This window comes from Lonchura striata, chromosome 4 (genome assembly GCF_050655825.1).
Source record: "Lonchura striata isolate lonStrDom1 chromosome 4, ASM5065582v1, whole genome shotgun sequence".
NCBI lineage: Eukaryota > Metazoa > Chordata > Aves > Passeriformes > Estrildidae > Lonchura > Lonchura striata.
The window spans coordinates 62,658,182-62,677,785 of record NC_140706.1 but is presented as its reverse complement, the minus strand read 5'-3'; the positions used below and the strand labels follow the sequence as shown (position 1 = coordinate 62,677,785).

General features: G+C 60.6%; 2 protein-coding genes across 2 annotated transcripts; both read left to right on the top strand.

Moving 5' to 3' along the window:
- The first annotated feature begins 541 nt into the window (after nucleotides 1-541).
- LOC146767667 (serine/threonine-protein kinase pim-1-like) lies at nucleotides 542-3,018 on the top strand. Its single transcript, XM_085579500.1, has 4 exons — nucleotides 542-603; nucleotides 1,426-1,541; nucleotides 2,010-2,113; nucleotides 2,206-3,018. Exons 1-4 carry the CDS (start codon nucleotides 542-544, stop codon nucleotides 3,016-3,018), a joined length of 1,095 nt encoding a protein of 364 aa, XP_085435626.1.
- A 3,873-nt stretch (nucleotides 3,019-6,891) lies between these two features.
- Nucleotides 6,892-12,643, top strand: LOC144246160 (serine/threonine-protein kinase pim-1-like). Its single transcript, XM_085579498.1, has 8 exons — nucleotides 6,892-6,953; nucleotides 7,776-7,891; nucleotides 8,360-8,463; nucleotides 8,556-8,606; nucleotides 8,967-9,270; nucleotides 9,663-9,839; nucleotides 10,161-10,243; nucleotides 12,509-12,643. The coding sequence occupies exons 1-8, from the start codon at nucleotides 6,892-6,894 to the stop codon at nucleotides 12,641-12,643; spliced, it is 1,032 nt and encodes a 343-aa protein (XP_085435624.1).
- Nucleotides 12,644-19,604: the final 6,961 nt, after the last annotated feature.

Sequence of the window (19,604 nt, the reverse complement as noted above, 5' to 3'; positions counted from 1 at the left end):
AGAGACAGGGTGTGCTGGGTGAAGAATGGTGATGTACTGGTTTTCAAGGGGATAGGATCCATTTTCTTCCCAGGGAGCAGCAAAGAGCTGGGTTTGGATTCAGCACGGGAATGTGGTGGATAGCACACGGATGGCTTGGATGTTGCTGAGCGGGGCTTGCTCTCCTCAAGGACTTTGCAGTGGCACATTGGACAATCCATGTGCCGTGCTCTGCCAGCAAGGAGGTGAGACCATCAACATTCCCCTCCTCATCCCTGTGTCCTACGTAAAGAAGAATCTTCCACCCGCTCTGCTCCAGAGAGCTGGCAAGTGCCCGTAGGGAGCCCCCTCATGCCTCCTGGGGCACTGCGGAGGGCGAGGCCGAGGCAGGGTTGTGACTGCACAAAGGGGCAGAGCGCTGGCGTGAGGCAGGGCTGTGATGTCCCAGGGCTGTGCTGGCCGCAGCACTGTGACATCGCTGTGACATCACCGCGCTGTCGCTGTGTGAGACGGGCCAGCGCCCGCAGCTGCCAGTGCAGTCGCGACGGGACGTGCCGGAGCCATGGGTGACGGTGACGTCCTGCTGACCGTGCTTCTCCTGCTGCTGGCCGCCGTGGCTGTCTGGTGGGCCTTTGGCCACCGGCAACCGCGGGGCCAGCGGACACGGAGAGGGAAGTGGAGGAAGCGCCCCAGGGTCCAGCCCAGAGGCTCACGGAGGAAGCGAGGAGCCCCTGCGGCTCCCAGGTTCCCCAGGCCTCGGGCGACTCCTGGCAAGCGGCCACGTGCTCCCGCCAGCCCCCTGGGCAGCCCCTGCAGCTGCGGCCCCTGCCTGGCAGAGGCCCGGGAGCTGCGGGAACTGATGCTGCACCTCGGGGATGGCAACAGGACACGTGAGCCGCTCTATTCTGGGATGTGGCAGGCGTTGTGGAAAGAACTGGAGGAGCTGCAGAACCAAGGCCACCTGCCCTGCTGTGGCTTAGCCAGCTCCTCCAGAAGCCTCCATCCCATCCAGAGGCTGCTCCCAGCAAGATTCTCCATCCCTGGGAGAGCCTCAAGGCCTGCAAGGATGGCACAGCAGGGGAGAGACATCACCATCCATGCAGGAAGCTCAGGCTCTCAGAGACCCTGCATCCTCCCAGGAGCCTCCTCTATGTCTGACAGCCTCCATCCCTTGCAGAGGCTCAGTGAGACCTGTCAGCCTGTGGAAAGAGCAGAGCCCGTGGACAGGTCTCCCAGCTCCCTTGGACTCTGGGACTTCAACAACACAGGCGCCATCCTGACCCTTGACGTGGCAAGGGAAAGCCCAGAAGTCCAACTGGGAGCCCAGCCTGATGCAGGGGAGCCTGCTCAGGAGCAGCTGGTGGGGCAGCAAGCGTCCTGGAGCCAGCAGTGGGCATCCCACAGCAGCCAGGACAGCCAGGACGCTCTTCTGGTTCTGCCCGCCAGCAACAGCCCCAGCCTGGTGGTGGAGACGGGCCTCCAGACAGCACGGAGGTTCCTCCATCTGCAGGAAGCTGCCCCAAGACAGCCCTCGAGTGCTGCCAAGGCCTTTCTAGTAGCAGGTGAGATCTCCCGAGGAGCTGCCTGCGGCTCCCCCGGGGCTCTGGAGGGGCGCGGCCAGGCCAGGCCAGGGCCCCTGCGAGCAGCCTGGTTGCCGGCTGTTTCCAGTGCCTCCGACGGCACGGCTTGAAAAAGCCCTGTCTGCCTTGCAGCCGCTCCTGGGATCCCCCTGTGCCAAGGCTCGGGCTGCAGCCCCGGCCGTCGTCAGGAGCAGAGCCCAGCCCACGCCGCCGGGGACAGCGACGGTGCCGCCCTGCCCCGCTGCCCCGGGGCTGCCGCAGCCGCCTGTGCGCGCTGCCCCGGCCCGGCTCTGCCGCTCGCCAGCCCGGCGGCTGCAGGGCGGTGGCCGCTGCCCGGCGCGCAGCAGGAAGCAGGTGAGAGCGCGGCGGCCGCGGGGGCCCGGCCCGCTTCACTCGCGGGCACTTGCGGGGAGTTCTGGGCGCAAGGCTGATGGCTTCTCTCGGCCGCAGGGCAACAGAGGCAGCGGCAGGAGCTGTACCTGTGGGGCCCGCAGCTGGGCAGCGGCGGCTTCAGCACCGTCTACTCGGGCATCCGCCTCTCGGACGGGAGCCCGGTGAGTGGCCGCCACGGCCGGGCGGGGCAGGAGGGGCAGCGGCGGGGAGCGGCAGGGCTGGAGCTCAGCCCTCCTCTCTCCATGGCTCGCAGGTGGCCATCAAACGCGTGGCCCGGGAGAGCGTCCTGCAGTGGGACGAGCTGGTGAGTGAACGGGGCCAGCGGGACAGAGCGGGGCGTGGCGGGCAGGGAGAATCCCGGGGCGGGCTCAGCGTGCGGAGCCGCAGCCCCGCGGGCCTGGGCACACCGGAGAGCGGAGCTGGGGCCGGGCAGCGGCAGCCCCGAGCATCCCCCGGGCGGGAGGAAGCGCAAGCGCCTGGGAGGCTGCGCCAGGGGGCACTGGGGCATCCCGGGCAGGGCGCAGCGCAGCCCCAGGGCTGCTGCAGCAGCAGCAGCAGCAGCAGCAGGCTGCTGCAGGCACTGACTTTCTCCTGCTCACAGCCCGACGGCACCCGCGTGCCCTTGGAGGTGGTGCTCATGGAGAAGGTGGGCTCTGGCTGCCAGAATATCATCCAGCTCCTCGATTGGTTTGAGCTGCCGGACAGCTTTGTGCTAGTGCTGGAGCGTCCGGAGGCATCGCAGGATCTCCTGCAGCTCCTGCAGGAGCAGGGCTGCCTGTGCGAGGAGCAGGCGCGCTGGCTTTTCTGCCAGGTGCTGGAGGCCGTGCGGCACTGCACCGCCTGCGGCGTCCTGCACCGGGACATCAAGCCAGAGAACCTCCTGGTGAACCCGGAGAGCGGCCACCTGAAGCTCATTGACTTCGGCTGCGGCACCTTCCTCCAGGAGCGGGCCTTCACGGGCTTTGCCGGTGAGCCCATGGCCTGGGCCCTGCTCCCGGTGCCAGCCACCGCACGGCCCCGTTCCCTCCTGGGCTGCGGGCTGCGTCCTTCAGCCGGCCGCCTTTAGGAACGGGGCGGATGCCGAGCCCCAGGAGCCGGCTGCCGGCCCGGCCGACAGAGGGGGGGCAAAAGCGGCTCCCGGCCCCTGGGCTCAGCAGGCCCACGAGGGCCTGGGCTGCTCCGCTGGCCTTCTTGGCCTTGCGGAATGGTTTCGTGCCTTTGGCCAGCTGGCTGGGGGATGCGGGGTGGCCTCGGGGGGAAGCTGTGGCCACGGCTGCAGCCCCTGCCTCGGCCAGGAGGCTGGCGCCAGGCTCTGGAAGGCAGCAGCCTGCGCCCGGCCAGCGCCGCCTGTCTCCCCTAGGAACGCGCGTGTACAGCCCGCCCGAGTGGATCTGGCTCGGCTGCTACCACGGCCACGCGGCCACCATCTGGTCCCTGGGCGTGCTGCTGTACGTCATGGTCTGCGGGAGCCTCCCCTTCCAGGATGAGCCTGACATCGTGCTGGGCAAGCTCGTCTTCCGGCAGCAGCTCTCTCCAGGTGGGTGTCCGGCCTCAAGCCGGCGGGCTTTGGCAGCTGGCGGCGCGCAGCTCGGCGCGGCCCTCACCAGCTCCGCGGGACGTGGATCTGCCCTCCAGGGCCGGCCGCAGGAGGGTCCCGTGCCGACGGGGTCAGCGCGGCACGGGCGGCCGGAGGAGGCGGCCGTGTCCCGCCGTGCCGCTCTCCTGCGTGGGGCAGAGCCGGTCGGGAGCCCGGCACGGCCCAGAGCCCGGCACAACATGGCCCGGGCCCCGCGGGCGACGGGGGCAGCTGGGCAGGAGACTCTGCCGGTGACCGGCGCTTTCTGCCTTCTCTCCCCAGAGCTCCAGCACCTGATCCGATGGTGTTTGGCCAAGCACCCTGCGGACAGGCCGGAGCTGGAGGAGATCTCATGCCACCCTTGGGTGCGGGGCCGGCGCTTTTGATGCCTTGCCGGAGCCTCTGCAGCACCAACTTAGCAAGTCCCACGCAGGACTGAGAACCCGAAAAATAAAACAGCAAACCCATTGCGGTGTGTCAAGGGGCTGGTTCTTCTCAGCAACTTCAGCTAAAGAAACGTCTTGGGAAAAGGGGGGAATCAGAGTGCTGCCTTCAGCCTTTGTCAAGCTTTCCATGCCTGCCCTCCCGGCTGGTTCTTTATATCTTCCAGCTCAGGCCGTAGTGCGGGTGAGAGGGGCTTTGCCCAGCCAAGAAATGCAGCAGTGGAACAACAGCTGCTCTTGCAAAGTGGCAGGGCTTCTTGGTGTCTCTTGAAGTGACACACAGGTCCATGTGTGCATTCCAGGGGTTATTTGGTTTCAGGGACAGAGACGTTCCTCTCTTAGCAGAACTCTGAGGAGAGCCAGAAGCTACAAAATATCATTTCAGGTTGAGCCCTGCTGAACTCTTTTTCTTTCTTCCTATGAAATGGGAGGCAGGGCTAGGCACTTGTCTGGGAATCTTGCCGAAGGAGCTGCTTCTCTGGGAGTAACGCCGAAGGAGCTGCTTCTCTCGGAATCCCGCAAAGAGAGAGCTGCTCTGTCTCCCAAAAAGGTACCACTTTATACCATAAAAGAGTGCTTGGCTTCCCCCTCTGGGTGGAGCACCTCAAATTGGGATGGTGTTACGTTACCGGGCCTGCAGTGAGCCAGTCAATGGCCCATTAACAAACGATTACCTCTTCGGAGCAAACCATCGTTCTTGCAAGAGATAATAAACCTGCCCAACCTCCAACAGATGGCAAATAGAATACAAGCTTATTTTACAAACCAGGACAACTACTTTATAGAGAGGTAGCGGTTGTAACCAATACTTATTAGATTTTTTTTGTTGTTTCGATTTATACTATGGCAAGATGATAAAATATGTATTTGACATTACCTTGGAATGCAAATTTTTTAAAAATAATTTTAAGGGAAAATATATTGAAACTGGTTTGGATAGCATAATTTCAAAAAGCCAGTTTCAATACCTGTGCAGAAGCCACAAAGAAGATCTGCATCAATCATCTAAAAAGAAAGCAAGCTTTAGATTTGACATGCACATTTAGATTTTTTTTGTCATGTATAAAAGAAAGGAGAAAAAATACACTATGACAGTTTATCTTCAACTGCACATCACTTGAACCTTGAGTGAAGACTCTGCATTATTGAAGAGAACCAGCTGAGGCAGTGCAGCTCCAGGTTCACACATTATCAGAACCTTCGACTGCTCATTAAAAGCAGAAAATAGTGTGGCTGCCTCTGCGAGGCAACAGCGCATTCTCCTGCTGTCATTGCCACTGTCAGAGCAAAACTGGAACCAAGCCATCCCATTCCATCACAAGCACCCTTACGCTGCAAAGGTGGAGCCCTGATCTCAGGAATGCCATTTGTGGCAGAGGTTTTCCATGGGTGATGTCACACAGCTCTCTGTCATGCCACACTGACACCTCTGTGATGTCACAAATCTCTCTGTGATGTCACATGGACATCCTTGTGATGTTACACTAATATCTGTGATGCCACACAGCTCTCTGTGATGTCACACAACCTCCTCTGACATCACAATGACATCTCTATGATGTCACACTGACACCTTTGTGACATTGCACAGCTCTCTGTGGTAACACATGGGCATCTGTGGTGTCACACAGCTCTCTGTGATGTCACAATGACATCTGTGATGTCACACAAGCTCCTGTGATGTTACACAGACCTCTCTGCGATGTCACGCTGACATCTCTCTGATGTCACACAAGTGTAACAAGAAAAGAAATAGCTGAAGGAAAATTAGCAGTATTTTATTTGTCCTGAATCTAAGAATTTAGGACCTTCAATTTTTACAAACATGATTTGATACTAACTATAGGCAATGAAGTTTTCCATCCCCACTAAAGAAATGGTTTTGGCCTGAACCACGGCTGCAGCACCCCCAAGGCTGTAACTGCTCTGCCAGGGGTTCTTCCATGCTCATGGCTCTCAGGTGCTCCAGCACGACCCCAGGCACAGGCACTGATGTTTCGAGGGCTACCTGCTGAGCATGGCCTAATCCACAGCCACAGAGGTTTCAGGTTTATCCCTGGGCCACAATCCCTTCTTGGCCATGGAAACAACCATGGCCACAGGTACTCTGAGAGATTCCTGCTCTGCCATGGGCTTATTCCCAGCCGCGGATGCCTGCGGGTGTCCTGCTCCTGTCTGGGCTCATCCACAGGTCACAGATCCCTCAACTGGAGCTAACACCACTGGAGTTCCAGCAGCACAGAAACAGCAGCGATGTCCTGGCCTGGTCTCATGGATGATGGGAAGGCAAAGCAGGTTCTATTTCAGGGTTTCAAGTACAGTTTTGATCCTGTTCCTCGCAGAATACATCTGGAGCAGGTGTCCAGCTGTGAGACAAACAGAGACAGGGTGTGCTGGGTGAAGAATGGTGATGTACTGGTTTTCAAGGGGATAGGATCCATTTTCTTCCCAGGGAGCGGCAAAGAGCTGGGTTTGGATTCAGCACGGGAATGTGGTGGATAGCACACGGATGGCTTGGATGTTGCTGAGCGGGGCTTGCCCTCCTCAAGGACTTTGCAGTGGCACATTGGACAATCCATGTCCCGTGCTCTGCCAGCAAGGAGGTGAGACCATCAACATTCCCCTCCTCATCCCTGTGTCCTACGTAAAGAAGAATCTTCCACCCGCTCTGCTCCAGAGAGCTGGCAAGTGCCCCTAGGGAGCCCCCTCATCCCTCCTGGGGCACTGCGGAGGGCGGGGCCGAGGCAGGGCTGTGACTGCACAAAGGGGCAGAGCGCTGGCGTGAGGCAGGGCTGTGATGTCCCAGGGCTGTGCTGGCCGCAGCACTGTGACATCGCTGTGACATCACCGCGCTGTCGCTGTGTGAGACGGGCCAGCGCCCGCAGCTGCCAGTGCAGTCGCGACGGGACGTGCCGGAGCCATGGGTGACGGTGACGTCCTGCTGACCGTGCTTCTCCTGCTGCTGGCCGCCGTGGCTGTCTGGTGGGCCTTTGGCCACCGGCAGCCGCGGGGCCGGCAGACACGGAGAGGGAAGTGGAGGAAGCGCCCCAGGGTCCAGCCCAGAGGCTCACGGAGGAAGCGAGGAGCCCCTGCGGCTCCCAGGTTCCCCAGGCCTCGGGCGACTCCTGGCAAGCGGCCACGTGCTCCCGCCAGCCCCCTGGGCAGCCCCTGCAGCTGCGGCCCCTGCCTGGCAGAGGCCCGGGAGCTGCGGGAACTGATGCTGCACCTCGGGGATGGCAACAGGACACGTGAGCCGCTCTATTCTGGGATGTGGCAGGCGTTGTGGAAAGAACTGGAGGAGCTGCAGAACCAAGGCCACCTGCCCTGCTGTGGCTTAGCCAGCTCCTCCAGAAGCCTCCATCCCATCCAGAGGCTGCTCCCAGCAAGATTCTCCATCCCTGGGAGAGCCTCAAGGCCTGCAAGGATGGCACAGCAGGGGAGAGACATCACCATCCATGCAGGAAGCTCAGGCTCTCAGAGACCCTGCATCCTGCCAGGAGCCTCCTCTATGTCTGACAGCCTCCATCCCTTGCAGAGGCTCAGAGAGACCTGTCAGCCTGCGGAAAGAGCAGAGCCCGTGGACAGGTCTCCCAGCTCCCTTGGACTCTGGGACTTCAACAACACAGGTGCCATCCTGACCCTTGACGTGGCAAGGGAAAGCCCAGAAGTCCAACTGGGAGCCCAGACCGGTGCAGGGGAGCCTGCTCAGGAGCAGCTGGCAGGGCAGCAAGCGTCCTGGAGCCAGCAGTGGGCATCCCACAGCAGCCAGGACAGCCAGGACGCTCTTCTGGTTCTGCCCGCCAGCAACAGCCCCAGCCTGGTGGTGGAGACGGGCCTCCAGACAGCACGGAGGTTCCTCCATCTGCAGGAAGCTGCTCCAAGACAGCCCTCGAGTGCAGCCAAGGCCTTTCTAGTAGCAGGTGAGATCTCCCGAGGAGCTGCCTGCGGCTCCCCCGGGGCTCTGGAGGGGCGCGGCCAGGCCAGGCCAGGGCCCCTGCGAGCAGCCTAGTCGCCGGCTGTTTCCAGTGCCTCCGACGGCACGGCTTGAAAAAGCCCTGTCTGCCTTGCAGCCGCTCCTGGCATCCCCCTGTGCCAAGGCTCGGGCTGCAGCCCCGGCCGTCGTCAGGAGCAGAGCCCAGCCCACGCCGCCGGGGACAGCGACGGTGCCGCCCTGCCCCGCTGCCCCGGGGCTGCCGCAGCCGCCTGTGCGCGCTGCCCCGGCCCGGCTCTGCCGCTCGCCAGCCCGGCGGCTGCAGGGCGGTGGCCGCTGCCCGGCGCGCAGCAGGAAGCAGGTGAGAGCGCGGCGGCCGCGGGGGCCCGGCCCGCTTCACTCGCGGGCACTTGCGGGGGGTTCTGGGCGCAAGGCTGATGGCTTCTCTCGGCCGCAGGGCAACAGAGGCAGCGGCAGGAGCTGTACCTGTGGGGCCCGCAGCTGGGCAGCGGCGGCTTCAGCACCGTCTACTCGGGCATCCGCCTCTCGGACGGGAGCCCGGTGAGTGGCCGCCACGGCCGGGCGGGGCAGGAGGGGCAGCGGCGGGGAGCGGCAGGGCTGGAGCTCAGCCCTCCTCTCTCCGTGGCTCGCAGGTGGCCATCAAACGCGTGGCCCGGGAGAGCGTCCTGCAGTGGGACGAGCTGGTGAGTGAACGGGGCCAGCGGGACAGAGCGGGGCGTGGCGGGCAGGGAGAATCCCGGGGCGGGCTCAGCGTGCGGAGCCGCAGCCCCGCGGGCCTGGGCACACCGGAGAGCGGAGCTGGGGCCGGGCAGCGGCACCCCCGAGCATCCCCCGGGCGGGAGGAAGCGCAAGCGCCTGGGAGGCTGCGCCAGGGGGCACTGGGGCATCCCGGGCAGGGCGCAGCGCAGCCCCAGGGCTGCTGCAGCAGCAGCAGCAGCAGCAGCAGGCTGCTGCAGGCACTGACTTTCTCCTGCTCACAGCCCGACGGCACCCGCGTGCCCTTGGAGGTGGTGCTCATGGAGAAGGTGGGCTCTGGCTGCCAGAATATCATCCAGCTCCTCGATTGGTTTGAGCTGCCGGACAGCTTTGTGCTAGTGCTGGAGCGTCCGGAGGCATCGCAGGATCTCCTGCAGCTCCTGCAGGAGCAGGGCTGCCTGTGCGAGGAGCAGGCGCGCTGGCTTTTCTGCCAGGTGCTGGAGGCCGTGCGGCACTGCACCGCCTGCGGCGTCCTGCACCGGGACATCAAGCCAGAGAACCTCCTGGTGAACCCGGAGAGCGGCCACCTGAAGCTCATTGACTTCAGCTGCGGCACCTTCCTCCAGGAGCGGGCCTTCACGGGCTTTGCCGGTGAGCCCATGGCCTGGGCCCTGCTCCCGGTGCCAGCCACCGCACGGCCCCGTTCCCTCCTGGGCTGCGGGCTGCGTCCTTCAGCCGGCCGCCTTTAGGAACGGGGCGGATGCCGAGCCCCAGGAGCCGGCTGCCGGCCCGGCCGACAGAGGGGGGGCAAAAGCGGCTCCCGGCCCCTGGGCTCAGCAGGCCCACGAGGGCCTGGGCTGCTCCGCTGGCCTTCTTGGCCTTGCGGAATGGTTTCGTGCCTTTGGCCAGCTGGCTGGGGGACGCGGGGTGGCCTCGGGGGGAAGCTGTGGCCACGGCTGCAGCCCCTGCCTCGGCCAGGAGGCCGGCGCCAGGCTCTGGAAGGCAGCAGCCTGCGCCCGGCCAGCGCCGCCTGTCTCCCCTAGGAACGCGCGTGTACAGCCCGCCCGAGTGGATCTGGCTCGGCTGCTACCACGGCCACGCGGCCACCATCTGGTCCCTGGGCGTGCTGCTGTACGTCATGGTCTGCGGGAGCCTCCCCTTCCAGGATGAGCCTGACATCGTGCTGGGCAAGCTCGTCTTCCGGCAGCAGCTCTCTCCAGGTGGGTGTCCGGCCTCAAGCCGGCGGGCTTTGGCAGCTGGCGGCGCGCAGCTCGGCGCGGCCCTCACCAGCTCCACGGGACGTGGATCTGCCCTCCAGGGCCGGCCGCAGGAGGGTCCCGTGCCGACGGGGTCAGCGCGGCACGGGCGGCCGGAGGAGGCGGCCGTGTCCCGCCGTGCCGCTCTCCTGCGTGGGGCAGAGCCGGTCGGGAGCCCGGCACGGCCCAGAGCCCGGCACAACATGGCCCGGGCCCCGCGGGCGACGGGGGCAGCTGGGCAGGAGACTCTGCCGGTGACCGGCGCTTTCTGCCTTCTCTCCCCAGAGCTCCAGCACCTGATCCGATGGTGTTTGGCCAAGCACCCTGCGGACAGGCCGGAGCTGGAGGAGATCTCATGCCACCCTTGGGTGCGGGGCCGGCGCTTTTCATGCCTTGCCGGAGCCTCTGCAGCACCAATTTAGCGAGTCCCACGCAGGACTGAGAACCCGAAAAATAAAACAGCAAACCCATTGCGGTGTGTCAAGGGGCTGGTTCTTTTCAGCAACTTCAGCTAAAGAAACGTCTTGGGAAAAGGGGGGCTTTGTCAAGCTTTCCATGCCTGCCCTCCCGGCTGGTTCTTTATATCTTCCAGCTCAGGCCGTAGTGCGGGTAGGAGGGGCTTTGCCCAGCCAAGAAATGCGGCAGTGGAACAACAGCTGCTCTTGCAAAGTGGCAGGGCTTCTTGGTGTCTCTTGAAGTGACACACAGGTCCATGTGTGCATTCCAGGGGTTATTTGGTTTCAGGGACAGAGACGTTCCTCTCTTAGCAGAACTCTGAGGAGAGCCAGAAGCTACAAAATATCATTTCAGGTTGAGCCCTGCTGAACTCTTTTTCTTTCTTCCTATGAAATGGGAGGCAGGGCTAGGCACTTGTCTGGGAATCTTGCCGAAGGAGCTGCTTCTCTGGGAGTAACGCCGAAGGAGCTGCTTCTCTCGGAATCCCGCAAAGAGAGAGCTGCTCTGTCTCCCAAAAAGGTACCACTTTATACCATAAAAGAGTGCTTGGCTTCCCCCTCTGGGTGGAGCATCTCAAATTGGGATGGTGTTACGTTACCGGGCCTGCAGTGAGCCAGTCAATGGCCCATTAACAAACGATTACCTCTTCGGAGCAAACCATCGTTCTTGCAAGAGATAATAAACCTGCCCAACCTCCAACAGATGGCAAATAGAATACAAGCTTATCTTACAAACCAGGACAACTACTTTATAGAGAGGTAGCGGTTGTAACCAATACTTATTAGATTTTTTTTGTTGTTTCGATTTATACTATGGCAAGATGATAAAATATGTATTTGACATTACCTTGGAATGCAAATTTTTTAAAAATAATTTTAAGGGAAAATATATTGAAACTGGTTTGGATAGCATAATTTCAAAAAGCCAGTTTCAATACCTGTGCAGAAGCCACAAAGAAGATCTGCATCAATCATCTAAAAAGAAAGCAAGCTTTAGATTTGACATGCACATTTAGATTTTTTTTGTCATGTATAAAAGAAAGGAGAAAAAATACACTATGACAGTTTATCTTCAACTGCACATCACTTGAACCTTGAGTGAAGACTCTGCATTATTGAAGAGAACCAGCTGAGGCAGTGCAGCTCCAGGTTCACACATTATCAGAACCTTCGACTGCTCATTAAAAGCAGAAAATCGTGTGGCTGCCTCTGCGAGGCAACAGCGCATTCTCCTGCTGTCATTGCCACTGTCAGAGCAAAACCGGAACCAAGCCATCCCATTCCATTACAAGCACCCTTACGCTGCAAAGGTGGAGCCCTGATCTCAGGAATGCCATTTGTGGCAGAGGTTTTCCATGGGTGATGTCACACAGCTCTCTGTCATGCCACACTGACACCTCTGTGATGTCACAAATCTCTCTGTGATGTCACATGGACATCCTTGTGATGTTACACTAATATCTGTGATGCCACACAGCTCTCTGTGATGTCACACAACCTCCTCTGACATCACAATGACATCTCTATGATGTCACACTGACACCTTTGTGACGTTGCACAGCTCTCTGTGGTAACACATGGGCATCTGTGGTGTCACACAGCTCTCTGTGATGTCACAATGACATCTCTGTGACAGCACACAGCTTTTTGTGATGTCACACAGACACCTCTGTGATGTCACAATGCCATCTGTGATGTCACACAACCTCCTGTGATGTTACACAGATCTCTCTGTGATGTCACGCTGACATCTCTCTGATGTCACACAAGTGTAACATGAAAAGAAATAGCTGAAGGAAAATTAGCAGTATTTTATTTGTCCTGAATCTAAGAATTTAGAACCTTCAATTTTTACAAACATGATTTGATACTAACTATAGGCAATGAAGTTTTCCATCCCCACTAAAGAAATGGATTTGGCCTGAACCACGGCTGCAGCACCCCCAAGGCTGTAACTGCTCTGCCAGGGGTTCTTCCATGGTCATGGCTCTCAGGTGCTCCAGCACGACCCCAGGCACAGGCACTGATGTTTCGAGGGCTACCTGCTGAGCATGGCCTAATCCACAGCCACAGAGGCTTCAGGTTTATCCCTGGGCCACAATCCCTTCTTGGCCATGGAAACAACCATGGCCACAGGTACTCTGAGAGATTCCTGCTCTGCCATGGGCTTATTCCCAGCCACGGATGCCTGCGGGTGTCCTGCTCCTTTCTGGGCTCGTCCACAGGTCACAGATCCCTCAACTGGAGCTCACACCACTGGAGTTCCAGCAGCATAGAAACAGCGGCGATGTCTTGGCCTGGTCTCATGGATGATGGGAAGGCAAAGCAGGTTCTATTTCAGGGTTTTAAGTACAGTTTTGATCCTGTTCCTCGCAGAATACATCTGGAGCAGGTGTCCAGCTGTGAGACAAACAGAGACAGGGTGTGCTGGGTGAAGAATGGTGATGTACTGGTTTTCAAGGGGATAGGATCCATTTTCTTCCCAGGGAGCGGCAAAGAGCTGGGTTTGGATTCAGCACGGGAATGTGGTGGATAGCACACGGATGGCTTGGATGTTGCTGAGCAGGGCTTGCCCTCCTCAAGGACTTTGCAGTGGCACATTGGACAATCCATGTCCCGTGCTCTGCCAGCAAGGAGGTGAGACCATCAACATTCCCCTCCTCATCCCTGTGTCCTACGTAAAGAAGAATCTTCCACCCGCTCTGCTCCAGAGAGCTGGCAAGTGCCCCTAGGGAGCCCCCTCATCCCTCCTGGGGCACTGCGGAGGGCGGGGCCGAGGCAGGGCTGTGACTGCACAAAGGGGCAGAGCGCTGGCGTGAGGCAGGGCTGTGATGTCCCAGGGCTGTGCTGGCCGCAGCACTGTGACATCGCTGTGACATCACCGCGCTGTCGCTGTGTGAGACGGGCCAGCGCCCGCAGCTGCCAGTGCAGTCGCGACGGGACGTGCCGGAGCCATGGGTGACGGTGACGTCCTGCTGACCGTGCTTCTCCTGCTGCTGGCCGCCGTGGCTGTCTGGTGGGCCTTTGGCCACCGGCAACCGCGGGGCCGGCGGACACGGAGAGGGAAGTGGAGGAAGCGCCCCAGGGTCCAGCCCAGAGGCTCACGGAGGAAGCGAGGAGCCCCTGCGGCTCCCAGGTTCCCCAGGCCTCGGGCGACTCCTGGCAAGCGGCCACGTGCTCCCGCCAGCCCCCTGGGCAGCCCCTGCAGCTGCGGCCCCTGCCTGGCAGAGGCCCGGGAGCTGCAGGAACTGATGCTGCACCTCGGGGATGGCAACGGGACACGTGAGCCGCTCTATTCTGGGATGTGGCAGGCGTTGTGGAAAGAACTGGAGGAGCTGCAGAACCAAGGCCACCTGCCCTGCTGTGGCTTAGCCAGCTCCTCCAGAAGCCTCCATCCCATCCAGAGGCTGCTCCCAGCAAGATTCTCCATCCCTGGGAGAGCCTCAAGGCCTGCAAGGATGGCACAGCAGGGGAGAGACATCACCATCCATGCAGGAAGCTCAGGCTGTCAGAGACCCTGCATCCTGCCAGGAGCCTCCTCTATGTCTGACAGCCTCCATCCCTTGCAGAGGCTCAGTGAGACCTGTCAGCCTGCGGAAAGAGCAGAGCCCGTGGACAGGTCTCCCAGCTCCCTTGGACTCTGGGACTTCAACAACACAGGTGCCATCCTGACCCTTGACGTGGCAAGGGAAAGCCCAGAAGTCCAACTGGGAGCCCAGCCCGATGCAGGGGAGCCTGCTCAGGAGCAGCTGGTGGGGCAGCAAGCGTCCTGGAGCCAGCAGTGGGCATCCCACAGCAGCCAGGACAGCCAGGACGCTCTTCTGGTTCTGCCCGCCAGCAACAGCCCCAGCCTGGTGGTGGAGACGAGCCTCCAGACAGCACGGAGGTTCCTCCATCTGCAGGAAGCTGCCCCAAGACAGCCCTCGAGTGCAGCCAAGGCCTTTCTAGTAGCAGGTGAGATCTCCCGAGCAGCTGCCTGCGGCTCCCCCGGGGCTCTGGAGGGGCGCGGCCAGGCCAGGCCAGGGCCCCTGCGAGCAGCCTCGTCGCCGGCTGTTTCCAGTGCCTCCGATGGCACGGCTTGAAGAAGCCCTGTCTGCCTTGCAGCCGCTCCTGGGATCCCCCTGTGCCAAGGCTCGGGCTGCAGCCCCGGCCGTCGTCAGGAGCAGAGCCCAGCCCACGCCGCCGGGGACAGCGACGGTGCCGCCCTGCCCCGCTGCCCCGGGGCTGCCGCAGCCGCCTGTGCGCGCTGCCCCGGCCCGGCTCTGCCGCTCGCCAGCCCGGCGGCTGCAGGGCGGTGGCCGCTGCCCGGCGCGCAGCAGGAAGCAGGTGAGAGCGCGGCGGCCGCGGGGGCCCGGCCCGCTTCACTCGCGGGCACTTGCGGGGGGTTCTGGGCGCAAGGCTGATGGCTTCTCTCGGCCGCAGGGCAACAGAGGCAGCGGCAGGAGCTGTACCTGTGGGGCCCGCCGCTGGGCAGCGGCGGCTTCAGCACCGTCTACTCGGGCATCCGCCTCTCGGACGGGAGCCCGGTGAGTGGCCGCCACGGCCGGGCGGGGCAGGAGGGGCAGCGGCGGGGAGCGGCAGGGCTGGAGCTCAGCCCTCCTCTCTCCGTGGCTCGCAGGTGGCCATCAAACGCGTGGCCCGGGAGAGCGTCCTGCAGTGGGACGAGCTGGTGAGTGAACGGGGCCAGCGGGACAGAGCGGGGCGTGGCGGGCAGGGAGAATCCCGGGGCGGGCTCAGCGTGCGGAGCCGCAGCCCCGCGGGCCTGGGCACACCGGAGAGCGGAGCTGGGGCCGGGCAGCGGCACCCCCGAGCATCCCCCGGGCGGGAGGAAGCGCAAGCGCCTGGGAGGCTGCGCCAGGGGGCACTGGGGCATCCCGGGCAGGGCGCAGCGCAGCCCCAGGGCTGCTGCAGCAGCAGCAGCAGCAGCAGCAGGCTGCTGCAGGCACTGACTTTCTCCTGCTCACAGCCCGACGGCACCCGCGTGCCCTTGGAGGTGGTGCTCATGGAGAAGGTGGGCTCTGGCTGCCAGAATATCATCCAGCTCCTCGATTGGTTTGAGCTGCCGGACAGCTTTGTGCTAGTGCTGGAGCGTCCGGAGGCATCGCAGGATCTCCTGCAGCTCCTGCAGGAGCAGGGCTGCCTGTGCGAGGAGCAGGCGCGCTGGCTTTTCTGCCAGGTGCTGGAGGCCGTGCGGCACTGCACCGCCTGCGGCGTCCTGCACCGGGACATCAAGCCAGAGAACCTCCTGGTGAACCCGGAGAGCGGCCACCTGAAGCTCATTGACTTCGGCTGCGGCACCTTCCTCCAGGAGCGGGCCTTCACGGGCTTTGCCGGTGAGCCCATGGCCTGGGCCCTGCTCCCGGTGCCAGGCACCGCACGGCCCCGTTCCCTCCTGGGCTGCGGGCTGCGTCCTTCAGCCGGCCGCCTTTAGGCACGGGGCGGATGCCGAGCCCCAGGAGCCGGCTGCCGGCCCGGCCGACAGAGGGGGGGCAAAAGCGGCTCCCGGCCCCTGGGCTCAGCGGGCCCACGAGGGCCTGGGCTGCTCCGCTGGCCTTCTTGGCCTTGCGGAATGGTTTCGTGCCTTTGGCCAGCTGGCTGGGGGACGCGGGGTGGCCTCGGGGGGAAGCTGTGGCCACGGCTGCAGCCCCTGCCTCGGCCAGGAGGCCGGCGCCAGGCTCTGGAAGGCAGCAGCCTGCGCCCGGCCAGCACCGCCTGTCTCCCCTAGGAACGCGCATGTACAGCCCGCCCGAGTGGATCTGGCTCGGCTGCTACCACGGCCACGCAGCCACCATCTGGTCCCTGGGCGTGCTGCTGTACGTCATGGTCTGCGGGAGCCTCCCCTTCCAGTATGAGCCTGACATCGTGCTGGGCAAGCTCGTCTTCCGGCAGCAGCTCTCTCCAGGTGGGTGTCCGGCCTCAAGCCGGCGGGCTTTGGCAGCTGGCGGCGCGCAGCTCGGCGCGGCCCTCACCAGCTCCGCGGGACGTGGATCTGCCCTCCAGGGCCGGCCGCAGGAGGGGCCCGTGCCGACGGGGTCAGCGCGGCACGGGCGGCCGGAGGAGGCGGCCGTGTCCCGCCGTGCCGCTCTCCCGCGTGGGGCAGAGCCGGTCGGGAGCCCGGCACGGCCCAGAGCCCGGCACAACATGGCCCGGGCCCCACGGGCGACGGGGGCAGCTGGGCAGGAGACTCTGCCGGTGACCGGCGCTTTCTGCCTTCTCTCCCCAGAACTCCAGCACCTGATCCGATGGTGTTTGGCCAAGCACCCTGCGGACAGGCCGGAGCTGGAGGAGATCTCATGCCACCCTTGGGTGCGGGGCCGGTGCTTTTCATGCCTTGCCGGAGCCTCTGCAGCACCAACTTAGCGAGTCCCACGCAGGACTGAGAACCCGAAAAATAAAACAGCAAACCCATTGCGGTGTGTCAAGGGGCTGGTTCTTCTCAGCAACTTCAGCTAAAGAAACGTCTTGGGCAAGGGGGGAATCAGAGTGCTGCCTTCAGCCTTTGTCAAGCTTTCCATGCCTGCCCTCCCGGCTGGTTCTTTATATCTTCAAGCTCAGGCCGTATTGCGGGTAGGAGGGGCTTTGCCTAGCCAAGAAATGCGGCAGTGGAACAACAGCTGCTCTTGCAAAGTGGCAGGGCTTCTTGGTGTCTCTTGAAGTGACACACAGGTCCATGTGTGCATTCCAGGGGTTATTTGGTTTCAGGGACAGAGACGTTCCTCTCTTAGCAGAACTCTGAGGAGAGCCAGAAGCTACAAAATATCATTTCAGGTTGAGCCCTGCTGAACTCTTTTTCTTTCTTCCTATGAAATGGGAGGCAGGGCTAGGCACTTCTCTGGGAGTAACGCCGAAGGAGCTGCTTCTCTCGGAATCCCGCAAAGAGAGAGCTGCTCTGTCTCCCAAAAAGGTACCACTTTATACCATAAAAGAGTGCTTGGCTTCCCCCTCTGGGTGGAGCACCTCAAATTGGGATGGTGTTACGTTACCGGGCCTGCAGTGAGCCAGTCAATGGCCCATTAACAAACGATTACCTCTTCGGAGCAAACCATCGTTCTTGCAAGAGATAATAAACCTGCCCAACCTCCAACAGATGGCAAATAGAATACAAGCTTATTTTACAAACCAGGACAACTACTTTATAGAGAGGTAGCGGTTGTAACCAATACTTATTAGATTTTTTTTGTTGTTTCGATTTATACTATGGCAAGATGATAAAATATGTATTTGACATTACCTTGGAATGCAAATTTTTTAAAAATAATTTTAAGGGAAAATATATTGAAACTGGTTTGGATAGCATAATTTCAAAAAGCCAGTTTCAATACCTGTGCAGAAGCCACAAAGAAGATCTGCATCAATCATCTAAAAAGAAAGCAAGCTTTAGATTTGACATGCACATTTAGATTTTTTTTGTCATGTATAAAAGAAAGGAGAAAAAATACACTATGACAGTTTATCTTCAACTGCACATCACTTGAACCTTGAGTGAAGACTCTGCATTATTGAAGAGAACCAGCTGAGGCAGTGCAGCTCCAGGTTCACACATTATCAGAACCTTCGACTGCTCATTAAAAGCAGAAAATAGTGTGGCTGCCTCTGCGAGGCAACAGCGCATTCTCCTGCTGTCATTGCCACTGTCAGAGCAAAACTGGAACCAAGCCATCCCATTCCATCACAAGCACCCTTACGCTGCAAAGGTGGAGCCCTGATCTCAGGAATGCCATTTGTGGCAGAGGTTTTCCATGGGTGATGTCACACAGCTCTCTGTCATGCCACACTGACACCTCTGTGATGTCACAAATCTCTCTGTGATGTCACATGGACATCCTTGTGATGTTACACTAATATCTGTGATGCCACACAGCTCTCTGTGATGTCACACAACCTCCTCTGACATCACAATGACATCTCTATGATGTCACACTGACACCTTTGTGACATTGCACAGCTCTCTGTGGTAACACATGGGCATCTGTGGTGTCACACAGCTCTCTGTGATGTCACAATGACATCTGTGATGTCACACAAGCTCCTGTGATGTTACACAGACCTCTCTGCGATGTCACGCTGACATCTCTCTGATGTCACACAAGTGTAACAAGAAAAGAAATAGCTGAAGGAAAATTAGCAGTATTTTATTTGTCCTGAATCTAAGAATTTAGGACCTTCAATTTTTACAAACATGATTTGATACTAACTATAGGCAATGAAGTTTTCCATCCCCACTAAAGAAATGGTTTTGGCCTGAACCACGGCTGCAGCACCCCCAAGGCTGTAACTGCTCTGCCAGGGGTTCTTCCATGCTCATGGCTCTCAGGTGCTCCAGCACGACCCCAGGCACAGGCACTGATGTTTCGAGGGCTACCTGCTGAGCATGGCCTAATCCACAGCCACAGAGGCTTCAGGTTTATCCCTGGGCCACAATCCCTTCTTGGCCATGGAAACAACCATGGCCACAGGTACTCTGAGAGATTCCTGCTCTGCCATGGGCTTATTCCCAGCCGCGGATGCCTGCGGGTGTCCTGCTCCTGTCTGGGCTCATCCACAGGTCACAGATCCCTCAACTGGAGCTAACACCACTGGAGTTCCAGCAGCACAGAAACAGCAGCGATGTCCTGGCCTGGTCTCATGGATGATGGGAAGGCAAAGCAGGTTCTATTTCAGGGTTTCAAGTACAGTTTTGATCCTGTTCCTCGCAGAATACATCTGGAGCAGGTGTCCAGCTGTGAGACAAACAGAGACAGGGTGTGCTGGGTGAAGAATGGTGATGTACTGGTTTTCAAGGGGATAGGATCCATTTTCTTCCCAGGGAGCGGCAAAGAGCTGGGTTTGGATTCAGCACGGGAATGTGGTGGATAGCACACGGATGGCTTGGATGTTGCTGAGCGGGGCTTGCCCTCCTCAAGGACTTTGCAGTGGCACATTGGACAATCCATGTCCCGTGCTCTGCCAGCAAGGAGGTGAGACCATCAACATTCCCCTCCTCATCCCTGTGTCCTACGTAAAGAAGAATCTTCCACCCGCTCTGCTCCAGAGAGCTGGCAAGTGCCCCTAGGGAGCCCCCTCATCACTCCTGGGGCACTGCAGAGGGCGGGGCCGAGGCAGGGCTGTGACTGCACAAAGGGGCAGAGCGCTGGCGTGAGGCAGGGCTGTGATGTCCCAGGGCTGTGCTGGCCGCAGCACTGTGACATCGCTGTGACATCACCGCGCTGTCGCTGTGTGAGACGGGCCAGCGCCCGCAGCTGCCAGTGCAGTCGCGACGGGACGTGCCGGAGCC